At 58.9% G+C, this 25,067-nt stretch overlaps 3 protein-coding genes across 8 annotated transcripts in view; 1 reads left to right on the plus strand and 2 right to left on the minus strand.

Annotated features, from left to right (window-relative positions):
- Positions 1-21,173, minus strand: part of CLCNKB (chloride voltage-gated channel Kb) — a 43,802-nt gene extending 22,629 nt beyond the window's left edge. Inside the window, exons 1-2 of the mRNA XM_054436695.2 lie at positions 21,149-21,173; positions 14,172-14,369 (exon numbers count right to left, since the gene is read on the minus strand). The gene's annotated coding sequence lies outside the window, so the exon portion shown is untranslated. The remainder of the gene's footprint in view (positions 1-14,171; positions 14,370-21,148) is intronic.
- Positions 442-21,273, minus strand: LOC129006706 (chloride channel protein ClC-Ka). 4 transcript variants are annotated; one of them, XM_063659198.1, is made up of 22 exons: positions 21,149-21,273; positions 13,026-13,107; positions 12,346-12,784; positions 11,616-11,722; positions 10,542-10,670; positions 9,581-9,709; positions 8,240-8,379; positions 7,864-7,941; positions 7,702-7,780; positions 7,042-7,167; positions 6,585-6,669; positions 6,372-6,473; positions 5,645-5,729; positions 5,193-5,366; positions 4,693-4,762; positions 4,418-4,528; positions 3,799-4,012; positions 2,628-2,761; positions 2,179-2,267; positions 1,944-2,027; positions 1,232-1,318; positions 442-879 (listed from the first exon to the last, which is right to left on the minus strand). In XM_063659198.1, the coding sequence occupies exons 4-22, from the start codon at positions 11,713-11,715 to the stop codon at positions 832-834; spliced, it is 2,064 nt and encodes a 687-aa protein (XP_063515268.1). In that variant the 5' UTR covers positions 11,716-11,722; positions 12,346-12,784; positions 13,026-13,107; positions 21,149-21,273; the 3' UTR covers positions 442-831. The 4 variants fall into 4 exon arrangements, with proteins under 4 accessions (XP_063515268.1, XP_063515285.1, XP_054292658.1 ...); XM_063659215.1 differs by having other exon boundaries at positions 9,581-9,646; positions 12,346-13,107; XM_054436683.2 differs by having other exon boundaries at positions 1,944-2,024; positions 12,346-13,107.
- Positions 16,145-20,394, plus strand: HSPB7 (heat shock protein family B (small) member 7). 3 transcript variants are annotated; one of them, XM_054436787.2, is made up of 3 exons: positions 16,145-16,648; positions 17,196-17,329; positions 18,665-20,394. In XM_054436787.2, exons 1-3 carry the CDS (start codon positions 16,444-16,446, stop codon positions 18,842-18,844), a joined length of 519 nt encoding a protein of 172 aa, XP_054292762.1. In that variant the 5' UTR covers positions 16,145-16,443; the 3' UTR covers positions 18,845-20,394. The 3 variants fall into 3 exon arrangements, with proteins under 3 accessions (XP_054292762.1, XP_054292743.1, XP_054292752.1); XM_054436768.2 differs by having other exon boundaries at positions 16,194-16,648; positions 17,181-17,329; XM_054436777.2 differs by having other exon boundaries at positions 16,194-16,648; positions 17,184-17,329.
- Positions 21,274-25,067: the final 3,794 nt, after the last annotated feature.

Genomic DNA, 25,067 nt, shown 5'->3' on the forward strand with positions numbered 1-25,067 from the left:
CTCTGCTGTGGAAGACCTTGGGCCCCTGGACAGAGTCCAGAGGGAGTCAGGGGGGATCCTTAACCCCAACACATACACAGCCGGTCAACCTGGGCCACCCAGGCATAGAGGGCTCATGGAGGATGCCCAAGGCTCTGTGGACTCCACAAGGAGCCATACTTGGGTCCTGGCTTTATAAGCTGTGGCCCAGCCAAGCAGGAGACTAGGGTTTGAGCAACACAGCATCCCACTTATTCATGAGGACAAGCATCACAGACCTGGTGGGAGACCCTCTCTCCCTATCATCTCCCTGCCAAGAAGTGGAGCATGAGGAGGAGCCCAGGGGCCCGGGCCTGCAGTGCCCACGTGACCACGGGAAACTCACTCTGGGCCAGCGCAGGTAAGGAGCTCCAGTCCCAGACCAGCAACCTTGAAGCTGAGATGAGGGATGGACAGCAGCTCTGGGAACCAGCTTTATTGTTCTCAGGAGCCTCTCACTGGGAATCAGACAACCCCAGAGGGCGTCTGTGCCTGCCCTTGGTGACAGCGTACTCCAATCTCGTCATTCATTAACGTGATGGCCAGTCACTGAGCACCTGGCAGATGCTGGTTTTCTGTCATCTCACACTCAGCTCTGTCCAAGGTGGGATTTTTGTCTTTCAAGGCAGGAGCCATCGTCCCACCCAGGATGAGCCATCTTCTTCCGGGCTAGGTTAGAGTTGCCTGTTATGCCAAAGAATGGAGCTGGGCTGGAGGGAGGGGCAGGTGGTGATGGGGGAAGAGAGGCAGGGTCTCAGCCCAACCTCAGTACCAGGGCAGCTGGGGTGCCCTGTTTCGTCTTGCTGGGCCGGCTCACTTTGGGGCTGGCGGATTTGTCAGGTTGGAAATTGCTTTCTTCATCTAGAACAGAGCAAGGGGGTGGAGGTTGGGGGGGATGTAGAGGAGGTTGAGAGGGGGACTCCAGCATTTTTAGTTCCCTAAGGTTCACTTCCGGGCTGAATAGTAGAGCCTGTGCCACCCCATTGTACAGATGGGATCACTGAGGCAGAGAAGGGCAGGCTGGCCACTGGCCAGAAAACAAGATCGGGGAGCCAGGCCCAGTGTCCAATCTGGGCCGGGAAGAGGGACTCATCAGTATCCTCTGAATCCCCCCAGGTTTGGATGGGAGCATGCTGATGTCCCCCCCACCCCACCTCCCTAGTCTTCTCAGGCATGAGTCCCCGGCTTTGCTCTGCCCCGGGGACCCTGGTACCTCCACCCAGGACACGCAGCCCACAGCTCTGCCCCGCGACGTCACGAAGAGGGACTGAAGGTTCAACAGCTTAAAGAGGTTGTGTGCCTGCATGGGGGATGTTAGGAAACACTGGAGGGTAGAAGGCACCCAGCCCACCCTCTGGCCCACTCTGCCACGCCTCTGAGCCAGGAAGAGGGGCGGGGCCTGATGTGTGTGGGAGGCAAGAGACCCAGGCCTGCAATGTCCAGTGTGGGCCACTGGGGGATGCCAGAGTCCACTCAAGGGTCCGGGTGGGGCTGCAGGAGGACAGGACCCAATATCCAGCACCCTCCAGCAGCACAGAGGGGGCGGGGCCATCTCTAGGTCCCCTGTCAGCCTCTGCCCTTCCCCCATCCTTGTGTCAGGCTCTGTCTCAACTGGCTACATAATTTGTCCAAGATCACACAGAGAGAATGTGGTGGAGCTGAAACTGAAACGCACGTGTGCCTTGGTGCAACTCCACTGTCTTTCTCCACCCAGAGACTTCCATTTGCCAAGCCCCCCAATTCCCTCGTCTCTCTGCATCATCGGGCCGACAGGGCGGGACTGCCCTGCCCAGGCCCAGGAGGAACAGGAAGCAGCATGAGACGGGCGGGGCGGGGTTGGGAGGGGAGGCTGGAGCCTGAGCTCCTCATCAGCTCTTGCCCTGACCCAGGGGCCTCTGTGTGTCACACTCCCCAATACTTGTTACCTGGTGCAAGGTGGTCTCTGAGAATAGTGTCAGGGTCACTGGTTTTGTGGGGCAGCCCGCAGCCAAGATGTCCTGGAGACACTGCTGGGGGTGGGGAAGGGTTATGGGTGCAGGGTCGGCCTCCCCAGGATGCCTCTCTCAGACCACCCCTCCTTCAGGAGATCAGCAGGTCCCTCCCCTCCCATCCCTGCTGACCCACCCCCGCCCCATCCCCACGCCCCTCAGGAGTACCCACCTGGTGTCCAGGAGCCCCGGAAGGAGGCTCAGCCTGGATGGCCTGTATCAGCTGGGCCCTCTGCATGATGCCCACCAGGATCTGGGACTCTGGCAAGTGGAGAGGGAGAGGGAGGGAGGCGCGTTATGAAGAAACAGGCCTGAGGGCCAAGCTTCCGGAAGACCCTGGTGGTGTCCCCATGCTCCTACCCCAGCAGCTGCCCAGGGACTGCCTTATAAGCACCCGGCCGACTCTCTTTAGACATGTCAACCACCCCAAGGGAGGGTGGCCATGATTTCCATTTTACTGATGAGGAAACTGAGGCTCAGGTGAAGTGACTTGCCCAAGGTCACACGGTTGGTTGCTAAGTCACAGAGCCTGGATGCAGATCGTGCCTGCCTGACAGATCCAAGAAGGAGGCAGAGGGCATCCCCCACACCCAGACTTCCTCCTCCCTTCCGGCTGGGCACCTGTGCTCTCCACCAGGGGATACTCGGCCACGTCTGTGGAGGTCACAACCTTGACCACCTCCTCCAGCGGCGTGTCCTTGGCCAGTGTGGTGATGCTGCGGTTCATGAAGTGCTCCACCCTCACATGGTGGGAGCTGCAGGTGGAGGGGCTCCCATCAGGTCCCGGAGTCAGGGATGTGAGACCCAGGCCGGCAAGGGGATGTGGGGAGAGCTTTGCTTGAACCAGGGACCCACGGCTCTGGAATGTGGGCAGGGCCGGAGAGGTTTCTGGAATGAGGGACTCCTAGAACCCACAGTGGCAGGAAACCCGGGGACCACATTACTGATGGCCCAGTTCCAAATCCCCAGTCCCCTGGTCCCCCATGTCCCCCAGACCAGCTCCACTTGGGTCTTGTCCCACCTTGGACAGAGCTGAGTGTGAGATGATGGAAAACCAGTATCTGCCAGGTGCTCAGTGACTGGCCATCACATTAATGAATAATGAGATTGGAGTACAGACCCAGCAGCCTTCCCTGGATAATTCCATTTGATTATAAAAGTATATGTCACCCCCAAGGAAAAACTTGAAAGGTTGAAAATCACTGGTATAAACAGCCCCATTTTCCCGATGGGGAAACAGGTTCAGAGCAAGGCAGCAGCTTGCTTGTGTTTGGAACGGGGCCTCCGACTCAGGGACTCTCAGAGCCTCTTTGGTCTGCTTTTCCGGTGCCAGAAGCTGCTCTGGTCCTATCTGGTTGAGTGAGGACCTCAAAGCCCATTTCCATTCTCGTTCCACCTCCTGCTCCCAAAGTCCCAGTGAAGGCTGCAGAAGTGGGGAGAGGGGAGGAGACCTCTTGGATCTGGTGCTGACTCTCTGTGTCACCTGGAGCAAGACACGGCACCTCTCTGAGCCCTGGTTTCCTCAACCTGTACACGGGGCAATACTCATCCTCCTGCTGTGAAGCCCAGCTGACCCCTAGACAGACACTGAGGCCTCAAGGCCAAGGACTTGCGCAAGGTCACCCGGGGCACTGGGGAGAGTGGAGACCAGAGCACCGCTGTGTGTCAGCCCCTCCCAGCCCCCATGTCCGAGGTCAGCTGCGGTGGAGTTTCTTTTTGGAGGTGCCCTCCACCCCCAGCCCTACCCGGACACTATGACCCTTTCAGCCAGGCTGAGGTGGGCGCCCCTCACCCGATGTTGCGGCCCAGAATCCGTGGCAGGTATGGCAGCTTCTTGACAATGATGGTGCCATCGTAGATGGAGGGCTGGCAGCTCTGTGCAATGGCGTTGGCTGCCAGCACTGCCATCAGCACGGGCAGTGCATGCACTATCTGGCCGGTCATCTCGAAGGCCAGCAGTGCCGTGGAGATGGTGTGGGTCACAGCCCCTGAGAAGGCTGCAGCCCCTGCCGGGGCAGAGCCACACAGGTCGGCTCAGGCCAGGAGCCAGGGGCCAGGGGGCAGGGGCCAGCCTGATGTGAGGGAATAACTAGCCTGGCTGCGGCCAGGGGCTAGGGTGGGAATTGTAAGAGGCCACAGCCTGGGCACTGTGGGAAGTGCCCCAAGGCCTGGGCTTGGTGAGAAGAGAGGGATAAGGGAGGCCACAGGGCTGGGGACAGGACAGGAGTCATGAGGGACTGATGGGCCCCGGAGAATGGTGGGGCTCAGGAGGGACAGACCCCCATCAGGGGTGGGGGGGTTCACTGGAGGACTCAGTGACTGCTCCGTGCCCTGGGGAACCACCAGCCAATTCTCCAGGTCCAGCCCAGCCCCACAACATTGCCCACCCATCAGGGCCCTGACCCACTCACCTGCCAGAGCATACCCCCCGGGCATGATGGGATTGGTAACCCCTCCAGCCACGATGCCCTCAGGGAAGGCGACAGCAAGAGCCTCTCCCAAGAGGCGCCCGATGGCAGCTCCTGGCCACAGGCTTAGGGTGAGAGGGAGCCAGGCTGACCCGGCCCCCACAGCCCTCCATCCCTGAGGACCATCCTCAGTACCACCTGGGAAGAGGGTGAACCAGGATCCATGGCCCTGCCCCAAGAACCCCGAAACTCTCAGAACCTCAGGACCCCAGACTCACCAAGGATGAAGATGGGCATGAAGTAGCCAGCAGGCATGGGGATGGTGGTGGCCAGAATCAGCATCCAGAACTGCAGGAAGGGGGAGCCCAGGGCAGAGGTTAGAGGCCGCTGGGCAAGGCATGGACGAGAGAAGACAGGACAGGGGACAGGGGGCATCCTAGAGAGAAAGAGGGTGCCGGCCATGCACCCATTGCCAGAGTCCAGCATTAGGGGAGGGTCCTTACCCTGAGAAATGCCCACTGTGTGCCTGGCACTGTGCCAGGTACATTCCTTTCTTCCTTCTCAGCCTTCCCAGTAACCACCCCATTTTAAAGATGGGAAGACTGAGGTCCAGAGACCTGAAGCCACTTGTCCAGGACCATGCAGTGGGCAGGGGGCACAACAGGAAGTGGAAGTGGAAGGCCTGGGCTCCATGCCACCAGGCGCAGGGAGGCACCCCCGCCCCTCCCCACCAGAGCTGGTCCTGGCTCTGTGCACACCTGGGGGCCAGGAGACCCACCTTCATAACCAGGAAGAAGGCAAGGGTCCCAAAGATGGTGAACCGCGGGTGGTACCATTCCCACCACAGGTGCTGGGGGTCGAGCTCCTCGGGCCAGGGTGGGCTGGAGTTCTGGGTCATCAGCGCCCAGGAGTGGTTGTCGAACAGCGAGTCCAGATGCTGCTTCATGGACAGCTGTGGCGGGGCAGGTGGGAACTGGACATGAGGGGCCCCGAGCGGCAGACCCCAGCCACCCCCGCACCTCCTGACCCTGCCTGGAATCCTCCTCTGCCACTTCCCAGCGGGGGGCCTTGGGCAGGGCTCTGACCTCCCAGAGCTATGGTCTCCTTATCTGCAGAATGATGCCCAGGTGTCACCCTGGTGGGGTGCTCAGGGGATTACGTGAGACACATGCAAAGGGGAAAACAAATGGGGGTTCCCACTCCTGCCACCCCCGCTCAGGACCCCCTTACCCGAGAAGCTAGGAAGTGGCCCACACCAGGCGGGTAGGTGATGGAGGCAAGAAGCAAGGTGGCCAGAGCAGAGTACACAGGCTTGCTGTCGGGGGTGGGTGAGCTCTAGGGCTGCCCCTCCCTTTCCCACATCCCAAGAAGAGGGAAGCAGGACCTGGCCCAGGCAGCAGCAGAGCTCCCCACCTGGGGGCTGATACCGAGGCAAGGACTGGGGAGGAGGAAGGGAGGGAGCAGGGAACATGGCCCCCTTCAGGGGGTAGAACACGTCGGGTGAGACCCTCACTACTGGGTATGACTGAGGGCAGAGGAATCACGCAGGAGATTGAGAGGATAATTGGGGCAGAGGCAGGCTGGGAGGGAGGAGAGAGTGGGCCGGGCCGGGGCGGGCCATGTGCATCTTGGGGCAAGAGGGCCGGTCAATGCCAAGGCCAACGCCAGGGGCCACACAAGGTTTGAAGAGGCACAGGGTTTGAGGCTCAGTGAGGGGGTGGGGTTTCACTGAGAGATTGTAGAATGAAGGAGGGATGGGGGTTCAATGGGGGGTTCGTAGCCCAGTAAGGAAGGGGGGACAGTGACCGTGGGGACTTGGAGAGGGGTGTTAGGTGCTCCATGGGCTAGGGAGGGATTTAGAGGCTCAGTGGGAGGATGGGGGTGGGGCTTTCTACATAAGGTCTGGAGTCCACAAGGGGCTCACTGAGATGTCCCCAGCCCCTAGCCCAGATCCTACCTGGTGGCCAGCAGTTTGGAGCTGAACCGATTGGTCTTGATGAAGCTGAGGAAGGTTCGCTGACAGAAGAGGTAAGCGCAGCTCAGGACGCCGCAGATGCCACTGCGGGGTGAAGGGAGGTAAGACCAGAGCCTGACCCCAGTACCAGGGGCCGCAGTCTAGGCCTGGGGGGAATGCCTTTTGGACTCTTAGGGGCCCAAGGCACCCACTCACCCCAGCGCCACAAAAAAGAAGATCTCAGGCAGGTCGAAGGGAACATCCACCCGGAAACTGGTCTTGTAGAGGGAGGTGATGGTCTCTGGGGAAGGAGGGCAGTGGGGAGCCGAGATGGTGCTCCCACCCCACCCAAAGTCAAGTCCCAGAATAACAGCCCAGGGTGGAGGGGGTGCCAGGTCCTGACCGGACTCTGTGTCCTGGCATTCCAGGCCCCCACGACCAGGCTCCTGCCTCCCTGCCCAGCCTCATCCCTTCTACCCTCAGCGCCCCTTGCCCTTCATGCTCAACACAGGTCAGCCCCCTCCATCCTCCCAGAAGGAGGTGGGAACAAGGAAGAGGAAAAAGAGGGAGAGAGAGGGAAGGGAAGAGCAAGGGACGTACACAGAGGAGAAGGAAGGGCCCCCTCGCCCCGGCCCCCAGGCAGGGCCAGGGTCAGGCAGCCCAGGGGGCTCACCCTGCTCACTGTTGAAGACCGCCAGGAGCCGGAACATGAAGGCCCCGCAGGTGGCCGCAAAGAAGCCCCTCCAGTAATCCCAGACAGAGAAGTGGGAAGACATGACCTCGATGCTGAACAGGACACCTGGGGGCGACACTGATCTCAGGTGGGCCCCCACCCCCACCCACCTGTGGCTGTAGGGCCCCTTCCCCATGTCACCTCCTCCCTGACCCAACTGTCCTGCTTTCCTACAGCCCGGACAGGGACAGACAGGAGGGGAGGGCAGCGCATGCGCCCTGGGCGGGGAGGAGCCCGCTGCCCAGAGACCCGTCCAGCCTGGAATGCGGGTGTGCGCCCTCTCACTATCGGGTGGGAACGGTTTGCTCCCCATTTTACTGAGAAGGAAGCTGGGCTCAGAGAGGCCAAGGGGCCAGTGGATTTCAAACCCAGGTCTGTGTAATGTTACCCTGAAGCCTCTCAGCACCGCCCAACCACGCCCCCCACCACCCGCCCCCCCGCCGCCGCCCCCGGGGGGTGGCTATACCCAAGGCGGGGCTGAAGTAAGAACAAGAATGAGCCCCACCCCCTCCTCCAGGCTCTCAGCTGGGCCAAGGGAGCCCAGGGTGTCAGGGGAGGAGCTTGAGGGACCCAGGGGGCGGGGCACGAGGGGGGTCTCACCGCTGAAGGGAGCGCCAAAGACTGTGGCCACGCCCACTGCCGCCGCTGCCACCAGCATTTCGTTTTGCTTGCTCTTGTTCTAGTGGGATCCGAGTCCAGGGCTCAGCGTCAGCCCCTTCCCTCCCCACTCCCATTCCTCTAAGGAAGCCCCGAGTCCCTAACCTCAGGCTCCCCTATGGTCGTGGTGCGCACACGGCCCAGGTAGGCAGCGATCATCACAGACAGGTGCACGAAAGGGCCCTGCAGAGGGAAGGGTGGGCCCAGGGCCCAGGTGAGGGCAGCAGAGACAGTCTCACCCAGAGGCAGTACGGCTTCCCCACCACACCCTCTCCTCCATCTCTCTCCAACCCCCAGGGCTGTCCTCAGGTAGCTTTTGTCACACTGGGGACCTGGCCTGGCTCTTCCCCTAAGACTGAGCTCCCTGAAGGCAGGCACTGGCCTGAGTCTGCTCTGACCCAGCTTTGGTGGGGTGATGGGGGAGAGCTGGGGCAGGGTTGAGTGGGCGGGACGGCTGGGGTGCCCTCATGCCTGCCCATACCACTTTGCCCAGGAACAGGGTGCTGCCGGTGGCCAGGGTGCAGGAGAGGCCCACCACCTTGGCCCCAAAGTTCTTGATATCCAGGTAGTCCTCCAAGATCACACCCGCCAACATGGTCTTCAGCTCCGGGATTCCAGAACCTTAGCCAGACAGGACAGGAACAAGAAGGGGACAATCTCCAGATTAACACTCTTGGCTGGGCGCAGTGGCTCACGCCTGTAATCCCAGCAATTTGAGAGGCCGAGGCAGGCGGATCACGAGGTCAGGAGTTCGAGACCAGCCTTGCCAACATGGTGAAACCCCATCTCTACTAAAGATACAAAAAATTAGCCGGGCATGGTGGCGGGTGCCTGCAGTCCCAGTACTTGGGAGGCTGAGGCAGGAGAATCACTTGAACCTGGGAGATGGAGGTTGCAGTGAGCCGAGATCGCGCCATTGCACTCCACCCTGGGCAACAAGAGTGAAACTCCATCTCAAAAACAAACAAACAAACAAACTCTCATAACTCTACCCGCACGGTGTTTTCACATTAGGATTTTTTTTTTTCCTTTGAGACGGTATCACTCTATTGTCCAGGCTGGAATGCAGTGGTTCGATCTTGGCTCATAATAACCCCTGACCTCCTCAGGCTCAAATGTGATCCTCCCATGTCAGCCTCCCAAGTGGCTGGGACTACAGGCAGGCACCACCACACCTGGCTAACTTTTTGTTGTGGTGGTTGTTTTTTATTTTTTGTAGAGATGGGGTTTCGCCATCCAAGCTGGTCTTGAACACCTGGGATCAAGCGATCCACCCACCTCCCAAAGTGCTGGGATTATAGACTGAGTCACTGCGCCCGGCCCTATTATGATCACGCAGAACCCTCAGAGGTTAGGATGCATAAACTCATTTTGCAGATTTGGATGCTGGAGTCAGAGAGGAATGCGAGTTGTCCATGTTCCTCCCACTGGGACTGGCAGATGGCTGTGTCAGGATGGGGGAGCCCTGAACAGAACCTCAGGCCACCACTGAGTCAGCCTGGAGCTCCCCTCTGCTGGCCTGGAGCTGGAGGCAGGGCTGAGTGACCTGGGGGAGCAGCACCTCCTCCACGGGCCCCTTCCTGGCACCAGCACAGGCCCCACAAGGCAATCTCCTTCCAAGGAGCCCTTAGAAAGCGAGTAGGGCCAGCAGTGACCCAAGAGTCAAGATCTGGCCTTCTTGCTGTGTGCCTTCAGGCAAGCCACATAACTCTTCTGGGCTTGAGAAATGAGGCTGCAGCTTCCCGATTCCCCCCATCAGAAGCCCTCTGGGATCTGAGAAGGTTTTGGCCACTGGGGACTGGCCTGGTGGCCGTGGACTCACCTCCAGAGGAGGGTGTGATGCTCTGGGAGAAGCCCGAGGAGAAAGAGACGAGGGCCACAGGGTACACTGTCCAGGAGAGATACCGGAGCAGGTGGCTGTCCCCAATCTCCCCGTACAGCCACTGGTGCGCTGGGGACAGCCGGGTATCAGGGAGGCACCCACAGCCTCTGCAGCCCTCGGGGCCAGACGCTGTGGTGCCCACTTACTGACCAGGAAATGGAGTCACGAAGAGGGGAGGACCAGGCCACCCAGAGAGGGGCAGACCCCCAAGAAGAGGCAGGAGTACGACCCTGGGTCCATATCCCAGGTTTACCACTGCCTAGCTGAGTGACCTTGGGCAAGCCACTCAGCCTCTCTGAGCCTCAGTTTCCCCATCTGTCAAGTGGGCTAGTGATGGGCTCTCCCTCACAGGCTCATTGAAAACTAAAGACATTAAAGACTAAAGGGTCACTGAGAACTAAATGACACAGGTGTGACGCACCAAACACCATAACACCATAGTAGGTGCTGCTTCTGGCAGCTGAGGGTCTGCAGAGAAAGTGTCTTAGACCCTTCCTGCCCACACCCCCTCTTCCAGGGAGGCCTCAGGGTGGAAGCAGGCTGCTGAGGGAGCGGGGGGAAGACTCCAAGTTTGGTGATCTAGGCAAGTGTCCCCACTCCTGCCCCAAGGCACGGAGGAGGGAAGGAGAAGGAACAGGGTGGCTGGAAGAGGAGGCAGAGAGCTCAAAGGTGGAAGAGCTCTTGGGAACATTCAGGTCTCTCCCTTGTGCGGCTGAGGAGACTGAGGCCCAGAGAGGGGCAGGAGCCTGCCCAGGATCACAGAGCAAGTCAGGAGTGGAGCCAGAGCCCTCCCCACACCGAGATCCCTCCCTGCACCGCTACACCTGGCGGCCCATCTGGTATCCCCAGAGCGTGCTTAGAATCCCTTGGCCCAGAGCAGCACCTGCCAGGAAAGAGTTACCTCGGACCACACGCCCGATGGCAAAGTTCATGGCATAGCTGATCAGGGCCATGAGCACCCCGAGGGTCATCAAGAAGTACCAGTCCTCGCCCAGGCGGAACAGCTTCTGCTTCAGCCACTCCAGGCCACCTGGGGCAGGGCATCGGAGTCCCAGCTTATGCTGGGGCAAGGGGCACAGACAGCCCCTTCCCTGGAGGTCTGCTTGGCTCTAGGCAGGGAGGACCCTGGTAGTTGAGTCTGGGGTAGTCCTGAGGGGGCCCTGCCTCACACTGGGGACTGGGCAGGATTTGTGGCAGGTGACAATGGCGGCACAGTGGGTGCCAGGCCTGCTGCCCCTGCCAGAAGGCCTTTGACCTGTCCGCCCTCCCCACCCATGCCTGTACTGGGAGGTTTCTGGGGGACAGGGAGTGTGGAGGGGGCTGGCAGCTACAGCTTTCACCCGCATCCTCGCAGAGTCCGTAGCTTAGACAGCACCAGGGTCTAGCAGACTCCTGCGTGTCCCAGGACCTGTGGCGCCAGGTATCCTCTGGGTCCCCAGCAATGCCCCTGGCCTGCTGGCTGCCAGCCCGACCTGGGAGCTGCCCTCACTGGCTGTGGGCACCAGCCCCTGGGGCTGCACTTAGCCTCCTTCTGTGGTCCCTACTTGTTCTGCCCCGTAGCTGAGGGGACAGTCAGGTCTCAAAGTGAACAAGGCACATGGGGCTCCAAGGAAAGGTGCCAAGTGCAGGCTGCCCCAGCCCCTTGCTGTGGCCCCAGCTGTCCCAGCAGCTAACCCCCATGTCCCCACATTGGCACAGGTAGGTGAGGGAGAGGCCTGGGTGAAGGATGGGCACGGTGACCATGCCTTGGGCTGTTTCTCCCGAAAGGCAGAGGGCAGATGCCCGGCCCATCTGACCCACAGACAGCTGGACAGACAGACCCCTTCCCTCCCTGTCACTCAGGAGACTTTGGGCAGTCATGTCCTGGACAAATGCCAGGAGGGTGGTTCCTGGGCAGGGAGGTGCAGTGGGAGCCGGGCAGGAATGATGTCCTGAGTGGTCCCACAGGGGGAAGGGAAGAGGACCTGGCTCTTACCTCGGATGCCTCGGCGGATGCGGGGACACGGGCCCCACAGCTCCTGCAGAGTCACAGGGTCCCCTGAGGAGCCCTCACGCAGCCCCACCAACTCCTCCATCAGGCCTCTGGGGAAGCGGATAGAGGGAGGGACCTGGGTGAGCTGCTGCACGTCCTCGTGCCGCCTCTAGGCCCTTCCAGTGCTCTCCCCACCCAAATGAAGAGGAAGGATTGTGCTTTCCTGTGTGTGTGTGTGAGTGTGTGTGTGTGTGTGTGTGAAGTTATCACACTAGGTCTGTATGTGCCCTCATCCCTGAGGTTCCGTCACTGAGGGTGTGTGCCTGTGTGTGTCATTTTGTGGGATGGGGGTGGGATTCTTAGGTGTCCCCGTGTCCAGCAGCAGACTGGGCACAGGCCAGAGCCCAAGCCCTGCTCAGAGCCCCTTCCCCTTCTGTGGCCGCCGCTCCCACCCTCCTGGGTCGCTTGGCGCTTCCACTGCTGGGAGCAGTCTCTGCCCAGGGCTGTGACTCTCACTGCAGAGTCCCATGGGTGGCTCCGACTCTCCCTGCCAATCTCGGAGCACCCTCAACCCCAGCTCAGGCCGCAGAGGCAGGAAAACCCCAGGACCAGAAGGAGGCCTCTGCAAAGCCAAAGTGAGGTGCCAGCTGCTGCCCCTACCATCCATCCCCTATGCCCTGCCTGCCTAGCCCTTCCAGGTTCATACCCCAGTCCACGCCCAGAGACTCCTCACCTGTCAGTCCTCCCGCTGCGGCTGAACTGGCCCTCCTCTCACAGAGCCTCTTTTGCTCCCAGCTCCAGTGCACCTGGACAGGTGTAGGCTCTACCAATCATCATTCTCTGCCTGCCACCCCCACCCCCGGCCGGGGTTTACCGTGGAGATTAAAAACGTCCTTGACAAACCAACCAGAACTGTGGAGGCCAGAGCCGTGCAGGGCAGAACTGCCAAGAGAGAAGGGGAACAGGAGCCTCCCCACCCACCACAGCTGCACAGAGGGTGGTGCCCAGCTGTACTCAGGCTCCTGGGTGCTGCTGGACAGGGGCTGGGGAGGGGAGCTCACGCACACAGCAGGACAGCGAGGGGTCATCTGCTGGGGCTGAGGCTCAGGGCGCAGGGGTCTCAGAGCTGGACATGGAAGGTTTGGAAAAGCACAGAGGGAGAGGGGAGGAGGCTGGGCAGGGAAGGGGAAGGCAGGCCGGCAAAGGTGAGTGGGGTCAGCATGACCACAGCCTCCCTGTGTGCCAGGTAGAGAGTCAGCCTTCCCCCAGATTAATTACCCTGAGTGCCCACGGAAATCCCACGAGGCAGGCAGTGTGATCCCGTTGTAGAGAAATGGTGTCTCAGGGAGGTGGGGCTGCCTGTCCAAGATCACAGAGGCCAAGGCAGAGCTACGATTCCCAGCCCAGGTTTACCTGGCTCCAAAGCCCGCAGGCTGTGCCACACGGTCCCGTCCTGATGACCCATCTTCTCCAGGGCTGGCGAGGAGGCCGACACCTGGGGCAAGGCAGTGAATTGGGGTCAGGAACTTGGACTTGATCCTTGTGTCCAGACCCTCCAGGCTCAGGAAATGCCTCTCAAAGCACATGTCCAAGGGCCAGCGGCTCTGGCTGGGGACTTCTGGGTAATTCCACAGAGTTTATCCCACCCTAACAGAGGATGGGAGCACAGGTGTGAGGGGACATGGCGAGGAACAAGCACGTGCCCTGTGCCTGCTACGTGTCAGGAGCTTCACATCTGCAACTCAAGTCCTCCTCCCCACACTCTGTGAATGGGGAGAGCCTCGCCATTTTGTAGATGGTCAGAGAGGTGAGTCTCTCATCCAAGGTCACACAGCAGAGGCTGAACCCAGCCCTCCACTGTGCAGCTCTTCTCCTGCTCGAAGCTCCTCCAGCTCCTGAGGCTGAACCCAGGCAATGATTTGGGCACAGAACAGAAGAGTTGTGTCTGATGCCACTTTGGGGCAAGAGGTTGGGGGCAATTGCCTCCAGTCCCACCCAGACAAAGCCACTCTCTGAAGCTTATGATGGCCCTTGAATGATTGTTAAAATCTGGGACCCTGGGCCACCCTTTGCCCCTAGATGCCAGGCAAGTCAAATCAAAATCGAAGATGTGTGTCGTGGGAGGTGGGATGGGGGTTGCTGCTCTGTATGGACTCGAGCCCACTTTCAGCTTGGCCACCCTGACCTGTTGACTCTGCACAGCACCAGAACTGGCTGCCCTGTCAACATCCCGATTTCCAGTGTCTGGTCTGGGGCAGCTGCTGGCTACTGTCCCACAGCCGGCACTGCAGGTCCACATCCGCCCTCACCCCCCAGCCCTGTGAGCACCAGGAGGCTGAGAAGGGGGCAGCCAGCGGGCTCAGCAGGATGACGGGTTTGAAGCCAGCACAGATCTGCTGACCCTAACTCTTTCATCAACTAGAGCCTCAGTTTCCTCTTCTGTCCAATGAGGTGAGCCTGGAAGCAGGGGCCTGTCTCTGCCTTACTCATCTCTGAGTCCTTCAGAGCCTAGAACAGTGCCCAGCACCTATTTATAGCAAGGTTTCAATGAATACCTACTGAGTGATGAGGGCTTCATCACTGGCCTATGAGCTGGCTGTGTGGGGAGCTGATAGGAAGAGATGCGAGGTCCCTTCCTCAGATTCCAAATCAAAATCCTGGGGTCCGAGGAAAGGGTCTGTGTTTGTGAAAAGCTCTCCTGGGTGACTGGGATTCAAAGGACTACATCATCTTTGTAGCTCCTTCTGTCCCTGTGAGCTGAAGGTAGAGGCAGGGGAATGGCCTTGATGACCTTTTGAGGTCCCTCTGGGCCAGTGAAGCCAGAGGATTCAGTATTTGTGTGGGTGATGCCTCCGGAAGGGGGAAAAAGGGGAGGAGGAATGGTGGGCGGGAGTGGGTAACGGGATCTGACATCCAGGGGCAGTGACTCAGGCCCTCAGCACCATGACAGTGTGTCTGCATTTAGCCACTGGCTCCTGTTTCCCCGGCGGGTGGCAGGCTCTGGGCCCCCCACCCCGCCCCACCCTCTCTCCATCTCACCTCAGTGCTGGTGGCTTCCCAGCGGCCCTAGAAACCCCTCAGCCAGGCTGAGTGTCACAGGCCCTGACACGGGCAGGAAACTCTGCCAGGGGCAACAGGCCCTGTTGCTCCAGGCACCAGCCTGGCCCGCCGCTGTGGCCTGTGCCCTGCTCTGCTTCCACTCCACATACCACCAGCACCACTAATACCCCTATAGAAGGAGCCCTCCAGGATGAAGCTCCAGACTGGGTTGTAGGGGGCTCCGATAAAAGAGAAACTGCCCATCTTCAAGAACCTTCAATCTAATGGGGAGACAGGTGAACCCTCGCCCCCGTGGAAACTGCCAGTTGGATAGGGAAGAAGGGACACAGCAGAGAGTCACAGCACACAGGAAGACTATGTCACACTGCCAGGTGCTGTGGGAGGACAAAGACAGTCAGTGCTGGGGGCATCTGGACTGGGTGTGGGCCCATGTGAGCAGGAGCAGTCAGAGAGGCCTCCCTGGGGGAGGAGGCATTGGAGCTGATCTGGGACGGAAGGGCCGGATTTGGAGAGGACAGCAGAGGCCCTGAACTGCAACCTGGGCAGAGCAGAGGGCCTGGCTGCGTCTCAGAATGGCCTCCACCCTGGCACAGTGCAAGGTCAGTCCCGGCTTTGCTGAGCAAGCTGGTGGGTAGGGAGGGGCTTCTGTGGCTCTTCCGGGCCAGCCTGTCTCCATAGGCACATGTTCAAACCACCTCGGCCTCTGAAGGGCTTTGGGTCCAACACATCTAGGTTCGAATCCCGCTCTGCCACTTACGCAAGCGCGAGCCCCGCCCTTTCCAAGAGGCTTCACTTCCCGGTCCATAACATGGGAAGAGAGCCCTCCACCCTCCCAGCTGTGCGGGGATCAAACGGGGCCGTGCTGGACAGCTTGCAGCCAGGAGCCCATGCCCAGAAGGCACTCCAGAAGTCAGGGCTAGAATAATTGTCTTCCGGAATTCTCTTTTACCTCTGACTGAAATCCCATCTAAGGCACTCGCAGGCATCACCTCTGACACAGAGATGGAGCAGACAGTTGCCGGGAACATAACCTTCTAGACCTTTAAGGAGAAAGCTGCCAACTTTGTCCTCTTGGGGCCCCTAAATGTTCTGAGAGTCAGAGGGAGTGCAAGCACAGAATCCAGGTCCCCGTGGGGGCTGGCAGGGGACAGCTGCACATTCTACACCCCCTGGCAGGGCTCAACTTTTCCTTAGAGATAGGCTGTGAAGGTTGTCTGCCTTGAGGGAAGGAGCTCCTGACATCACACAGCGGTGGTGCTTCCACCTACCCTGTCCCCAAGGAGCCTGCACACTGATGGGGGAGGCACAGCCATGGAGGAGAACCAGAGTTTTGGGGGGAGGCACAGTCCTCAGGAGCCCCCAGGCTGATGGGGGAAACAAAACACACAATAAACCCCAAACTTGCAAGGTTCTGGGGCAGGCACCGAGGTCCGAGTGGCAAGGAGACAGGATCCAGCCCTGTGCAGTGGTGAGGAGGCCCCTGGGGCTGCTGTGATCAGCCTGGAATGTCAGGCTGTGAGCTCAGCCCTCTCGGCCTGCGTGTGTCGGGCTGTCAGCAGGGCCGGCGCACGGGAGAAGATTTCCAGCCCCCTCTGGGCCATGGAGAGGCCTAAATTTAGCTAGTAGACAAGGGGCTGGCCCCAAGCCCAGGGACAGTCGGCCTTATAAAGCGGCTGCAGTCGGAGCCCGGCATGCTCGCCCAGAGGCCTGTGCCCACACCCTCTCCTGTCCAGCCCTTGCCCGCCTGGGCAGGGCCCGGCGCCATCCGTGGATGAGCCACAGAACCTCTTCCACCTTCCGAGCGGAGAGAAGTTTCCATTCCTCTTCCTCTTCCTCTTCCTCCTCCTCTTCCACCTCCTCCTCGGCCTCCCGTGCCCTCCCGGCCCAGGACCCACCCATGGAGAAGGCCCTGAGCATGTTTTCCGATGACTTTGGCAGCTTCATGCGACCCCACTCGGAGCCCCTGGCCTTCCCAGGCAAGTGATCTGGGCCCTGAGGGGAGGGGAGGCGCACAGGGAGGGGACGTCTGCTCCAGGGCGCCACCGAAGGCGCTGTGGCTGCCGGTCGGCCTGGAACAGGTGCTGCACAGCCTGCAGCCATGTGTGGCCACCAAGACAGATGTGGCCACAGGGACAGATGTGGCCATGAAAACAGGTGGGCCTCTAAGGAACGGTTGTGGCCCTGGGGGTTGGACATCGTTCCATGGCCACCCAGCCAATCCCAGCTGGAGCCCTGGAGGGCTGGACAGGGTGAGGGGTGGGAGGCAGCCCCCAGGCTCCAGGCCTGGGGTGGGGTTGTTACAGACCTAGCCTCATATACACACACACTGTGCTGGGTGAGGCCCCACCCCCACCCCAGAAAAGGTGGGCTGTAGGAATGAGGAGGAGCTTAGGGAGAAACAGCTCGGGGTGGGGGAGGTAGGGCCTGGGGGAGCCGCCCCTTGCCCCAAGAGAAGGAGCCAGAACCCCCGGATCTGCATGCAAGGCCTGCTCCATGCCTCGCTCACAGCAGCCCACCCCACAGCCCGCCCCGGGGGGGCAGGCAACATCAAGACCCTCGGAGACGCCTATGAGTTTGCGGTGGACGTGAGAGACTTCTCACCTGAAGACATCATCGTCACCACCTCCAACAACCACATTGAGGTGCGGGCTGAGAAGGTGAGTCCCCCCACCCCCCACTCACCACATCCCAAATTCTGCTCCTGCCTCCAAAGTCTCCTATTCCCCCTTACCATCCTGGGACCCCAGACCCTGGCCAGTGTCCCTTCCCCACCAAACTCTCCCAGGGCTAACTGAAGGCCTTGCCCCTGCTACCCATGGCCATGGGGCCCCCTCACTGCCTCTCTTTGCACCAAGGTTCCCAGATCCTTTCTTCCAGGGCCTGAGCAGCTGAGGGAGCCTCCGGGGAATCGGAGAGGGATGGAGGGATGTGGGCAGAGGGAGCCTGACGGGGTGGGGCTTGAGGGTGGGAGGTGACAGGTGTGAGATGGTGATGGCATAATGAGGACAGCTCCTCTGGTAGCCGTAGGGGGCGGATGCGGGTAAGTGGGGAACTCACCTGGGCAGTGGGGGGAGGGGTTTCTCCATGTGACACACCTCAAGCCCTCTTCCCTCCCACAGCCAGAGACCCATCCCCCGTCTTGGGATCCCTAAACTAGGCCCAAGGCTGGGCAGGGGCCCTGCAGTTTCGGCCCACACACTCCAAACCACACACAGCGTCTGCCCACAGGCCTCAGGGTCACTGGGTCTCTAGGGTGTCTGAGTCCGAACTTCCAGGAGGCACTGGGGCCTCCACCCTGGAGAGGGTATGGCCAGGCCTGAACAGGGGTGTTGCCCAGGGACAGCCACGGCTGCCAGGAGAGAGGAGAGGACCTGCCCCAAGCCTCCTCCTAAGCCCCCAAGGGCTGGCTTCTTCCCCTCCACATTCAAGGGTGGATTCCTGGGCATCCCTGCCAGGGTTGCCATGGACTGGGGGCACCAAGACCCGCAGGCAGCACGTGCCAGCCCTGCCACCCCCAACAGTGACTCAGCTGCCCCAAACTCCCCTGGACACTATGTGCTGGCTGAGTTGCAGGGGAGGGGCCAGAGCTCAGCCCTGGCAGGCAGATGCCCAATGTGCCTGGGGATCCAGGAAGGCACGGCTCTCCTCTGTCACCTCCGCGTTCCCCAGGAGCCCCAGATTCGGAGCCACTGCCACGGAGCCTCCTCTCTCTCCAATCACCACCTCTTCCCCACGTCCCTGGCCTGTTCCTTGGAGCTACTGGAGCTCTGCGAAGCACCCCTGCGCTGTCCCTGCAGAGCCCTCGGCCTGTGGCCATCACCACCCTGGGCAGCCCCTCCGCATCTGAGGGCAGAACCCCGTCCGCATCTGAGGGCAGAGCCCCTCGGCATGTGGGGCCTGGCTGGGGTTAGAATGGGGACAAGAGGACTCTGGCTTGTCACAAGCAGGACAGGGGTCGGGGCAGCCTGCCTGACGGGTCACCCCTTCCCCAGCTGGCGGCTGACGGCACCGTCATGAACACCTTCGCTCACAAGTGCCAGCTGCCGGAAGATGTGGACCCGACGTCGGTGACCTCGGCTCTGCGGGAAGACGGCAGCCTCACTATCCGGGCACGGCGTCACCCGCATACAGAACACGTCCAGCAGACCTTCCGGACGGAGATCAAAATCTGAGTGCCTCTCCCTTCCCTTTCCCTGTCCCCCCCGCCCCATGCCTGCCAGCAAAGCCTTGCTAACCCCATTACAACAGCTCCAGGACATCTCAGCCCAGGTTCTAGCCCCCACGCACCCCAGACCCCAGGTGGACCACCCTCCCAAATTAGGCCCCTCCACTCTATCCAGGGCAGGCCAGAGACTCCCTAGCCTGACACATGATGCCCAGATTTCAGATTTGGCCTCCCTCACTTAATCCAGAGTACAGGGGCTGGGGTCAGGGAAGGAAGATCTAAAGAACCCGCTGTGGGTCAGGGGAATGGGACCAGCAGGACATATGGGCAAGCTCTGCAGGACAGACAGACAGACAAACCCTCTGATCTATGAAGTCTCTGCAGGGCAAGGGGACCAGGGACCTGGAACCCTCTTGGCCAAGGTGAGTGTGAGAGACAGAGGGACGGTCACAGGCAGGGGTGCCTATCTAAGTGGAACTAATTGCCCGAGGGCTCAGCAAGGCCAAGAGGAGACAGCCGTGACGGTAAACTTCCCCTCTACCAGCCTCCAAGCCCCACGCCAGCGAGCAGGCTGCCTGCCCACCCTGTGCCCCCAGCCAGCTGGCTGTGCCAGGGCAGAGCCATGCCACATCTGTATATAGATGGGGTTTTTCCAATACAGCTGGTTCGTGATAAACTGCATGAAACTCCGGCCGTCCTGTGCCTACTGGGGCCTCCAGGCAAGGCCACGTGGGGTTGGGGGTGGGGCTGGTCCTTCTCTCTCCCACAGGCCTGTGTTCTTGGGGCTGCGCCCATGCAGACAGAATCACCTAACAGAGATGGAAGCCAGGGCATGGATGGGGCTTTGGGTCCTCGAGGTTGGACCCCAGCTTCTTGCCACCTTCCCCTCCGGGCAGTCGCCTCTCCATCCATCCCCCTCTTTAATCTATGAATCTATAGGCTCGGTGTGTGTAACACACACACCCCTATCGTTGTCCTTCAAATACTCAGCATTACCATTGGTTGAGGCCAAATTCAGAGCTTTCTCAAATCAGATTTACAATCTCCATTTTCATTAACGGGGAAACATCTCTGAGCCACTGAGTGCCGTGCTTTGTTGCTGAAGGTTAGATCTGAACCCAGGGTGTCAACAGCTGCTCTCAACTCCCCACCTCTGGGCACTGAGGAGTATTTCCCCTCATTCTACCTCTCTAAGCCTATGCGCCCTCCCCACGTCTTCCAGCTGGGGGATGGAGGGAGTCATAGGAAAAGCCCCCATCTCCCATCTGGGATAGGGACCTTCCATCAGCCTTAACCCTGGGAAATGCCTGCTGCCCCCAGTGATTCTTGGTTTCGTCTCCCACATACAGAAGCAGGGTGGAGGGAAGGGGTGGGTCTCAGTTAGTAGGGGTCCCCAGGGCAAGTCACCCTCCTCCCTCCGCGCCTCTCTGGTCAGTGTGCCTTAGGGTGGCCTCTCACTCCCACCACTCTGGGCCCCTTGGGGGAGGACTGGGGAGGGGTCCGTGGGTGAGCCCTGACGCTGGAACCTGTATACACAATAAAGGACAGTCTCACAGACTTCTGGAGGCCGCCTGCCTGGAGTTCTCAAACTTAGAGCAGGGCTGGAAACCCCAAGAGAAACAGACACACCTTCTTTGAGATTTGGGGATGGGAGTTGTAGCTCAAGTTAAAGCTGAAGACCTCATAAAATATGGGTGTTCCTCAGCCTCCTCCGTGGGCTCCCCAGACCCCCCTGGGCAGGAACCCCAGGATTGTTTCTGGAAAACCCTTGCAACACCTTCTCTTCCAACTGCCTGCCCTTCCCTTTGTATTATTTCTTTCCTTCCAGAGATATTTACTGTCCTGCTATGTGGCGGGCACTGTGCCAAGCACTGTTTCAGTTCCAGGCGCAGGGACGCAAAGGTGGGCAGGCTGCACCAGGTCGCCTGCCCTCTTGAAGCCCTTCTTGTACCTAATGGGGATTGTGCGGCCCAGAGAGTCTAAGTGACTGGCCCAGGGTCACACAGCCCCAGAGGCAAAGCCAGCTGGAACTTGGGGGCGGGGGATGTCCTGGTTGGTTCAGGGAACCTGGGGAGGGGAGCTCTCCGGAGGGATCCCCCACCCCGCACACCCCCAGGCTTGCTCCCCAGTGCAGCTCCACCGGCTGCGGTCAGGAGGAGGGGAGGGGATCAGAAGGGGCGCGGTATTTCCAGCCTCCATGACTCACTGATTCCACTGGGCTATTTGCAGCCCCGACACTCATTGGCGCGAGGTTGGGGGAGGAGCCAGCCTGGCTCCCCCTCCCTCGCCCCCCACCCGGGGTCAGGCTCACCTTGGCGTACCGATCTCAGCGAGCCCTCCCTCGGCCGGCCGGTGCTGGAAAAGGGGGCAGCTTCCCAAGTGGTCAATGGGGCCAAACCCCCCCGCCCCCAGCCCCCAGCAGCCCCCTCCCCAGACAGCAGTTTGCGGGTATGAGGACTGCTCAGGGGACCAAGCGGCCGCTGGGCCGCTGGGGCAAGTCAGGTCTGAAGGAGCCCTTGGCCGCCAGCCCGGCCAAGGTGACCCTGCGGCAGAGGAAGGCGGGTCGGCCGCGGGGCTTTCGCCGGCTCCGCCCCCTGGGCGCCCAGACTGGCCGCGGCGCTTTGTCTCCCAGCGCCCCCAACCCCCTTCCAGGCTAAATATAGGCCTGGCTGCAGGCCCTGTGCCCCGCCCCCACCCGGAAGAGTAATTATAGCCGCCCCATTCATTGAGCAACTAGTGTGTGCCAGGCGCGCTGCTGATTCCCACAAGAGTCCTGCAAAGCAGGTACTATGATTAACAGTGTGCCGAGGACACGGAGGATCAGCGAGGTCAGGCAACTGGCCCAAGGTCATCCAGCCTGGAAGTGGCACGGTTGGGATGTGAATCCTTGCTATGGCTCTGGAAAGCCCTCTGCTGGGTCAACCTGGATCAGTCGCCACCACCAATGGGCTGAGGCAGCTCCCCTCCTCCCGCCCTGGCAGCCCCCACAGGGAAAGGCGGTTCTCGCGTCTTGTAGCTTTGGGGGTGGGCCTGGGCAGGAGGTAGGGGAAATTGAAAAGACGCAGCTCTCTGGGGCTGGAGACCTGTGAGAAAGTCCAAGTCAGGTAGTACCAGAGACTGGGAGGGGCAGAGAGGACCTAGAAGGTTTCCTCACTTTGAAGGTCTAGCCCAGGCCAAAGGCCTCCTCCTCCAGGAAGCCCTCCAGAGCCAGAGCACAAACAGCCCAGGCAGATGTTCAGAGCCCCTTCCAAAACCCTGTCTCCAAACTCAGATGGAGGTAGCGCACGCTCAGGAGCCTGAGGTGGGAGGATCTCTTGAGCCCAAGGTTTAGAGACCAGCCTGGGCAACATGGCAGGAACCCGTCTCTACACAAAATACGAAAATTAGCTGGTGTGGTGACGTGCACCTGTGGTCCCAGCTACTCGAAGGCTGAAGTGGGAGGATCGCTGGAGCCCAACAGATGGAGGCTTCAGCAAGCCGTGATCGCACCACCGCACTCCATCTTGGGTGACACAGTGAGACCCTGACTCAAATAAAATAAAATAAAAAATGGCCAGGTGGGGTGGCTCACTCCTGCATTATCAGCACTTTGGGAGGCTGAGGAGGGTGGATTGCCTGAGCTCAATAAATACAAAGTATTTATTTGAGATCAGCCTGGGCAACATGGCAAAACTGCATCTCCACAAAAAATACAAAAATTAATGGGGTATGGTAGCACATGCCTGCAGTTCCAGCTACTTGGAGGTTGAGGCTGGAGGACTGCTTGAGCCCCAGTGGTTAAGGCTGCAGTGAGCCATGTTTGAGCCACTACACTCCAGCGTCGGTGATAGAATGAGAACCTGTCTCAAAAGAAAAAAAAAAAAAAGAAAAAGAAAAAAAAAGTGACCTTTTGTATTTGACGTCTTTCACCTAGCATAATGTTTTCGAGATTCATCTATATTGCAGCATGGACCAATAATCTGTTCCTTTTAAAGGCTGAAACTTATATTCTGTTGCATGGCTAGGCCACAATTTGCTTACCTTTTCATCAGTTGATGGATGCTTGGGTTTAGTTCTACCCTTTGGTTTTGGTGACCAGGGCTGCTCTGTGCACTCGTGCAGATTTTCTTTTTTTTCTTTTTGAGATAGAGTTTCACTCTTGTCACCTAGGCTGGAGTGCAATGGCACGATCTCGGCTCACTACAACCTCCATCTCCTGGGTTCAAGCGATTCTCCTGCCTTAGCCTCCTGAGTAGCTGGGGTTACAGGCGTGCACCACCGTGCCTGGCTAATTTTGTATTTTTAGTAGAGACGGGGTTTCACCATGTTGGCCAGGCTGGTCTGGAACTCCTGACCTCAAGTGATCCACCCACCTTGGCCTCCCAAAGTGCTGGGATTACACTGGCCACTGTGCGCCTGGCCATTTGTGCAGATTTTCACATGGACGAATGTTCTCACTTCTCTTGAGTATATATCTAGGAGCGGAATTGCTGGGTCCTCTGAAAGCCCCATGTTTGTTTGAGGAACTGCCAGACTGTTTCCCAAAGTGGCTGTACCTTTTTACATTCTCACTGATGATTTTACTTAATTCATGGTTAATGAAGGAACCAGTAAGATGTTACAACCAGTTCAAAGAAGAAGGCAAAGAACAGATGATATCTGTAGGTCAGGGAATATTGAAATGAATGTGCACAGAGGTAACACTGGCTTCTTCCACAGTGGCGAAGGAGAGTCCACTGGACTTGAACAGGACAGGACAGAATCTGCTTGTCTGTAGACAAGAAGTATGTTGCATTCCTATGGGCTACTTACAATAGACAGAGTTGTAAAATAGCTCAAAGGCAAAGAAAAATGCTCACCCCCTTGAGAATCAGACAATGCATAGATGGCATGGGATATTTTTTGTGATCTTTTTTGCGTTGTCCAAATTTTTCACACCTCTGTCACCTTGGGCCTAAAGGAAATAATGTATACAGTGGTCCATTTCCAAAATAAAGTGGCTTCAATAGGTTTGAGTCCGCAAACTACAGAAGAACAGAATATACTAGGCCCCTGCTTTGATAGCCAGCGCCTGCTTGTCGGGGCCTGCTTAGTTGCCCTCACCCAAACCAAAAAAGTTGAGTCTAAAATGAAACTTTACTAGCCTGCAAAATAGCTCGCTTTGTCTACTCTTATCAGCTTGCCTGACTAGCTAGGTCATAAGTCAGATACTTGAGAAAACCCTAAGCTGACTATGATTGCAATGTATTGTGGGCTGCAACAAAATGCAACAAGAAAATCCTAAAGAAAACACCTAAAAGCTCCTACCCAACAACCAATAGGCAACATCCAGGAAGATTGTGATCCTACAGTACTCAGCCTATGAGGAACCAGGGGAGGGACCTGCGCACTAGGGGATAAATTGCTTGTTGTAACTGTGCTGGGTGTGCCTGCTCACCAGACACCCGATCTCGTAAGACTATCATTAAAATTCTCTCTTCCACTGTTCTATGTGCCTCTGAGCCCATTCTTTGAGTTTGGACGGGTAAGTTGGTTTCTCACAGGCCTGATGACCTGGTCTCACACCTCACCTTCCCAGAGCAACTTCATCACCAACCTATATACCAATGCAGCCCCATTGCCAGCCTCAGCCTCTGACCAGAGCTCCAATGGGGAATGGGCCACCACCTGCCCACATCCCCCCCGGCATGTCCCACAGTCCCTCACACGACATCTGCCTCCTGAATGTGTCATCTCCCCATGTCCCCACTGGCTCCTCCACCTGTGTGCTCCATCTCAGCAAGGGCCCCACCACCCATTCAGTCCCCGGACACTCCGCACATGCTGCCGGGTGCCAGGCTGGATCATTCTTCACTCACTTATTGAACCTCTGTGACCAGTGTGTTCTCAGCACAGTACGGGGCTGCAAGAGCAGTGCATAGTCACATTGCCTGAGGTTTGGGTTTGGGCTCTACCGGTTTCCAGTTAGTGACCTTGGGCAAAGTATTCAACCTCTCTGTGTCTCAGTTTCCTCTGTAAAATGGCAAGAGAAATCATGCCAACCTCACATGCCTGGGGTCAGGTGAACTGATGGACTGATGGGGTGTGGGGTGCATATTCAATTGCCCCGTAATGACAACAGCTATAGTAACTGACGACATCAATAGTAATGATGACAGCTCCCTTTACGGAGCAAATATAAGTGGTATAAATGCCTGGTTCCTCTGAATCCTCACCAAGACCCCCAGGGTTCAATTCTGAAATGTCACTTT

This window comes from Pongo pygmaeus, chromosome 1 (genome assembly GCF_028885625.2).
Source record: "Pongo pygmaeus isolate AG05252 chromosome 1, NHGRI_mPonPyg2-v2.0_pri, whole genome shotgun sequence".
Lineage (NCBI taxonomy): Eukaryota > Metazoa > Chordata > Mammalia > Primates > Hominidae > Pongo > Pongo pygmaeus.

Excerpts from the sequence above, each read along its gene's own strand:
- LOC129006706 (XM_063659198.1), bottom strand. The coding sequence starts at position 11,715 with ATGGAGGAGTTGGTGGGGCTGCGTGAGGGCTCCTCAGGGGACCCTGTG. Across the intron at positions 4,763-5,192 it reads CCTTCTTCCTGGTTATGAAG|TTCTGGATGCTGATTCTGGC; the intron begins GTGGGTCTCCTG and ends CCCTTCCTGCAG. Across the intron at positions 880-1,231 it reads GCTGCGTGTCCTGGGTGGAG|ATGAAGAAAGCAATTTCCAA; the intron begins GTACCAGGGTCC and ends GCTCTGTTCTAG.
- HSPB7 (XM_054436768.2), top strand. The coding sequence starts at position 16,444 with ATGAGCCACAGAACCTCTTCCACCTTCCGAGCGGAGAGAAGTTTCCAT. Across the intron at positions 16,649-17,180 it reads GGAGCCCCTGGCCTTCCCAG|CAGCCCACCCCACAGCCCGC; the intron begins GCAAGTGATCTG and ends CCTCGCTCACAG. Across the intron at positions 17,330-18,664 it reads TTGAGGTGCGGGCTGAGAAG|CTGGCGGCTGACGGCACCGT; the intron begins GTGAGTCCCCCC and ends CCCCTTCCCCAG.